We start from the raw sequence: 5,949 nt of genomic DNA, 5'->3' as shown, positions 1-5,949 counted from the left end.
CACTCTTTCTTCCAGCAGTCAAAGATAGCATTTCTATTGAGTAACAAGCTTGCTTTAAATTCTCAATAGTGAACGGGGAAGAAATGCGTAGCAGCATCTTTTCCTGCATGATCAAGCAAGGTACTATGTATGTAAGTTTTTAAAAGATGAGAAAGTGATGGATTTAGATGCCTCGGAGGGGGAGGGATGAAAGGAGAGGTCACTTCAGAACTGTGATCTTCAGGAAAGGAGTCGATTGCATGGGACTGTGCATTACAGGTTGTCTTGTCGGTGCTGTGATAAAACTCTGAAGTCAAATGCAGATTGGCTGGGATTAAAAACTTTATGCTTGTGCTAGCAGGCTTGGACATTTCTTCAGGCTTTTGCTGCCTCAGGGATCATACCTGAAAGTTGTCGAGAGCTAGAGGCTGCATTTTTCTCAATAGACTTACTGTTCTTGTTTGATTGTTTGACACTAGTGGCAGCCACAGAAAAATAAGATACTAAACATAACTATTTGGTGTTAAGGCCTGCTAAGTTAATTCTGCTGAGCAATTTCCGTCTTGGAGATTGCACTTGGCGTAGAACTGATCTTCACAGAAAGCGCTGAAGTGCTTCACAGAGCTGAAACGGGAGAGCTGCTGGTGAAAATGCTCCCGCTTTCCTCAGGAGACGAAGAACCGGTCATCTGTCTCCAGGCTGAGTTTTCTTGCTCAACTCAGTCCCAATCGCTCTTGGAACCGTTCTTCACCACAGTCTTGTCCTTCAAACATTTAGCTCTGATGCAAGTCTGCCTGGTGGGTCTCATGTTCGCATGTCATAGCGTTAGAGTCCAGCTTCGCAGCATCCTTTCTTACCTGAGGCGAGCAGTTTGTTTAGGTGGGGCAAGCCAAACTTCATCAACTGCCACCTCCAAAGGTTGATATTCAGACTTTATTCTTGGGCAGGTAAATAGTCATTAGCTTAACAAGTCTGAAGAAATTACTTCAGCAGGGCTGGGTGGAGGGGTCTGGATATGGTACAAATACCTCCCTTTTATTTTCCCTCCTGCAGTCTTGGTTGGTTGGTTGGTTTTTGTTTTACAAATTTTTGCAGAAGGATATTTGCACAAGTGCTGGTTTCCTCTTACAGAACAGAGAGCAAGGAAGAGTAGCGTATGCTTCCTGCAGAGTGCATGCTTAAACAAGGGGGGAGAAAGTTGTCGTGTTCATTACAGAGGAAAACGGAGATGGGTGAGAAAAGCAGCATAGATCTGAGGTGGTAGAAAGGCTTGCTAGTGCAGCGTTCCATGACTTGTTCCGTGTCTTGTCCTAAAGTCCTCATGTTCGGTCTGGATGGGACATCATGTCTCAGCCTCATGACCTCACCAAGTAATTTGTCTTGGTCCTGAAAGATGCTGTATCCAATTTTTCTGAGTTGGAATGGTGTTGTGGTGGGTGATACTCCCTCTCTCCTCCCCCCTTCCTTTGGCATTGCTGAACTATCCTACCAGATCCTTTTTCAAAAGATGGGAGATCTTTATGACAGCCTCTTGTGGTTTTCTTGTGTGCTGAGTGTATCTATCCTTAGAATTTAGACATGTAAGGAGAGATTTTGAGGTACGAGTTCTCATTCTGGGTCAAATGTAGCCTGGTGTTCAGGCTGCAGTAAAGGCTACTGACATTATTATTTTTTTTTCCTCTGAACATGCGTTGTAGCAAAAACTTTTATTTGATGAAACTGTGGCTTACTAGGAGCAGCCTGTCAGCTTAACACTTATTTGAAAATTTAGGCAGAAATGCCTGCTTGCTTCTTGAAAATGTTAAATTGGGTAGAGGTTTTAATTTACTGCAAGACAAAAGCTAGATTTGATTTAATTTGATCTGACTTGGATAGGTGACAATATCAAATTAACTCTCCATTTTGTTGCCAGAGAGGGAACTGCTTTGAGTTAAATGGCTAGCTTTAGTTTGCTTTGTGGTGCAACGTTCTGGTTTTGTACCTGACATAAAGATGCAGGCTACAAGGTAACCTTTTTTTAATGTTGGTCCAAATCTTTAATTAGCTCTGGAACTAATATTCTAGAAGTTTGGGGACCAAAATATTAGGTGCTTAATTGTAAATCAAGCATATGCTTGAGTAGCACATGAAAATATTCTGAAGATTTGCAGGCTACAATGTACATCCTTATCTGACTTCTGCTTTAGTTTTACTGCCTTCAAGTAGCATGCTGTATGGTGCTAGACATACCTAGCCTTGTCAGATGCCTATATATGTCGATACAGAGAAGAAAATTGTAGTAGAAGATACTTAGCTGGGAAGTGGAAAACCAGCCAGAGCTCCATTTGTAACTTTTAATCCAGCTTGTTTTAAACAAAACCAGAGAGCCTATGATACTATGTCACACAGACGTGTGAAAGACACACAGTGTTACTGGAAAAATGTCTCTTGCATAATGAGGAATATAGAGTTATGAATTTATCTGTAATGCTTCAGATAGGAGCGAACTGCGTATTGGAAGTTAAGCGGGGTGTTGCAATACAACAAAATCTTGAAGAACACTTTGCTTATGTTCTGCTGTATCGCATCATGTTGTTCCTTGTTCTTTTTTCCAGTTTATCCCGTGGGGAGTCTGTCACCTTAGAAAATGAATTATACTTCCATATTTCATAACTGTTCAAGGTAGAAAGAAGCTTGATCCCCTTGTTTAGCAACGGAGGATATATAGCATTATACTGCCAGTAAAATCACAATTGTAATACCGCTTGTTTGCTTGTTTGTTTTTTGTTGTTTGTTTGAATTCTTCCCCCCTCAGGTTGGCCTTCGGCAGCTAGATATGTCATTACTGTGTCAGCTGTACTCCCTGTATGAATCTATTCAAGAATACAAAGGTGCCTGCCAAGCTGACTCTAACGCAGACTGCACGTACGCTCTGGAAAATGGTTTTTTTGATGAAGAGGAGGAATACTTCTAGAAGCAGGAAGATTGACCTCCAGGCTGACTGAGGTTCTTTTGTCCTTCTCTCCCTGTAACACACCTCAGCAAGAACAACTGGAATCTGTACGGATCTCCCTTCCCAAGGAGGAACTCCCAGCTACCCCGAGTTGTGTTAAATTCACTTATTTTAACAGGCTGTCAGTACAAGTTACTCATGCAAATACCACTTGAGGAAAGTGCTGTACTCTAACTTTTGAAGAGTCCTCAAACATGCTTGACAAGTGTTTTCAATATAATGTGCAAGGTGGGTGTTTTCAACTTACAAACGTTGGTAGCTTATAACTGGAATTTTAATCGTAGAAGACAGCAGCGACGTCCTGAGTTGTAATTAACTTCGTAAGGGGGGAGGGAAGCCTCTGCTGTGGTGTAAATAGCTATAGGTGATTTTTTTGGTCAACGATATTGATAAATGCATTTTGAACAGGCATCTGGATGCACACACATCCTCGGCTCTACTAAGCTAGTTCTGCTCTTATCAGCTGCATCCAGTTTTGTACTGGGTGGATTGTTTACACGGTTTAAATTTTCTTTTCTCCTTAAGCTAATTTTGACTCTTCCTTATTCCTAGCTTACAAGCTGTACATGTGATAGTGAATGTTATCAGCAGGTTTTTCTTCTGTTGATCTAATTCACTTTCTTGGTACCGCCACTTGGCATTAACTTTTATACTACGGTCTGGATTTCTCGCATCAACATAGCTCTTTGACCTGCTAAACTCTGTTCTGAAATGGTTTGCGTAGCTTTTACTGCACTGCATAGTAAAAGCACAGATTCAAACATAGTCTGTCTGCCACTATGTGGCTTGGAATGACATGAACTCTTGTGCAAGTGTTCTCAATCATATGAAGAATAAGGAAACCTCTCATATGACAAAATGGGACAAATTGCAATATTTTATACTGGGTGAACTTTGTTTCTGTAAGGTAGACTACAGCTCTTTTTAAAAATGCAAAATAAGTATTTTGAGCACATACTTTGCATATGTTAAAACTTTTTATACTAACTTGTTCTTTGAAGTGTAACTTATTTTTGTTTTCAGAACTTACTAAAGCACTCGGTTAAGTTTTTATTATTTCATAGTGTGTACACACAATGCTTAATCAGCTTGGAAAATGAGAGTTGCCAACTATGTGAGTCTTCACCCTTCTCTATTTTAAGTAAAATCGGCTCCCAATGCAATTTTCATTTCTTTAATTCTAAAGATTGCTGCAAAGCACAGTGCCTGAATCTTGACACAAGCTAATAATTAAGGGCTTAAATCTCAAAGGGTTTTTGCATGGTTCATGTCTGGCATGCGTACAGTTTACAGAAAGAATTGGAGATCACATTCTGGGGTAGCTTCTCTCTTAGTTTTTTAGCAAAGGCTAGGATGTTGCCTTTGGAAGCCAAGAGACTTCCAGGGTGGAGTTTTTGTGCATTCCCTCTAAAACCAGCTTATTTAAAGGCCACAAGAGTAAAGACTGTGCTGTAATTGTGTATGTGTATAAGTTCTTAATCTAGTCTGTGGCAATGGTGGAGTTTTTGTTTTTTAATGCTAATTCTGGTCTAATTACTTCACTCGCCCAAAACTAAAATGAATGATAAGGCAAACACGGATAATCCAAATGGCTACATCTATATTTAAAAAGTTGTGTATGTGTGTATACATGTATGAGTATATATACATGGATATGTACATACAACTTTATGCTTTGACTTAAGAATTTATCAGCTTTGAATATAATTTGCTGTGCTTTTTGTGTTTGGATGAGGCTTTTGCTAGTCTGTCGAAGTACTGCTATTTTCTTGCTCTTTCCCAAAAAATAAAAAGCATGATGTTTAGCATAACTTTTTAATGTTGTGTGTATTCTAATTTACCATTTCAGTGAATCCAAACCCTCCCCCCTTCCCAACCTCCCCCTAAAAAAACCTAGGAGTAGTCATCACTCCTGGATTGAAGCAAGCAATTTTTAAATGACAGTGGAAAAGGTTCTACCTGCCTATATTTGGAATGGGAATTTCCTACTTCTCTGTCTTAATTGGATTTTACTTATTTTTTAATTCAACAGAGAAAATCCTGTCTCTACGAGAACTATAGATGCTGTTTTACAAATCCTTACATGGTGCCATTCATTAATAGTCCCACTGGTGAGAATGGACTTAAGCAAAATTCACAGTACTTTCTCTTATATAAATGAAACTTAAAAAGCAAAATTATGTACGTTTCTAATTTTAATGCAGTATGCTTGTGAGTTGGGGAACGTGGAATGTTTGGCTGGTATTCGCTGTGCCAAGAGAAGCATAAAAGTCTCAAGGCGTCAGTCCACAACATCATCTGCACTGGAAAAAGGATGGATTGTTAGGACTTGCTAAGTTTTCAGCACCTTGTCCCTTTTAGTAACACCTTCTTGCATGGGAGAGAATAGTCTATATTCCTAAGACAAATTCAAACGCTGTGAAGGCTGGCTAGCTAGACAAAGGTTTTAAAACCAGTGAATTTGTTATTAAGTCAATAAGCAGTTGTTCCAGAGGCAGGTTTCTGTGCCTGGTGTTTCAGTTGTGAGCTGTGTCTCTTCACTACGTTATAACAGCATGAAGTAGGGAAATTGCTTTGCAAGAGAAGTGCTTGGTGGGAAAGTATAGCTAAAATACTGAGTAATTGTTACATGCAGCTTCAAGTCAGAGTTTGGTTGTGTGCATGACAGAACAAGCTGTGTTACTACAAAAGCTTGCTACCCTTGGTCCAAACCACATACCAACAACAATCCCTTTCCCATTTTTACTCTGTGACCCCAATTTGAATTACACATAACCTTTTAAAAGGATACCTTTTAAAGGTATAATGAAAGAAACTCTTGAAAACTTCCCTACCCAGTGCATACCGCACAACTCTCTCAGTCCCACACAGCACAGCCAGCTTAGCCAGTACTGAGCAGGCGCAGGAAAGAAACAGGTTTTCAAGGAATCAAGGACAGTCAGCCTCCTGCTGCTCAGAGATGGAGAACTGTGAGTACA

The 5,949-nt window shown here is 39.9% G+C and overlaps 1 protein-coding gene across 1 annotated transcript in view; it reads left to right on the top strand.

Moving 5' to 3' along the window:
- The window catches only part of FAM89A (family with sequence similarity 89, member A), a 12,879-nt gene extending 9,932 nt beyond the window's left edge, over nucleotides 1-2,947 (top strand). Inside the window, 1 exon segment of the mRNA XM_009329242.1 lies at nucleotides 2,774-2,947. Within this exon segment, the coding sequence (XP_009327517.1) occupies nucleotides 2,774-2,947 (174 nt within the window).
- Nucleotides 2,948-5,949: the final 3,002 nt, after the last annotated feature.

This window comes from Pygoscelis adeliae, unplaced genomic scaffold (genome assembly GCF_000699105.1).
Source record: "Pygoscelis adeliae isolate BGI_AS28 unplaced genomic scaffold, ASM69910v1 Scaffold77, whole genome shotgun sequence".
Classification (NCBI taxonomy): Eukaryota; Metazoa; Chordata; class Aves; order Sphenisciformes; family Spheniscidae; genus Pygoscelis; species Pygoscelis adeliae.
Note: the sequence above shows the minus strand (reverse complement) of the source record. Positions and strands in the feature narration are given on the sequence as shown.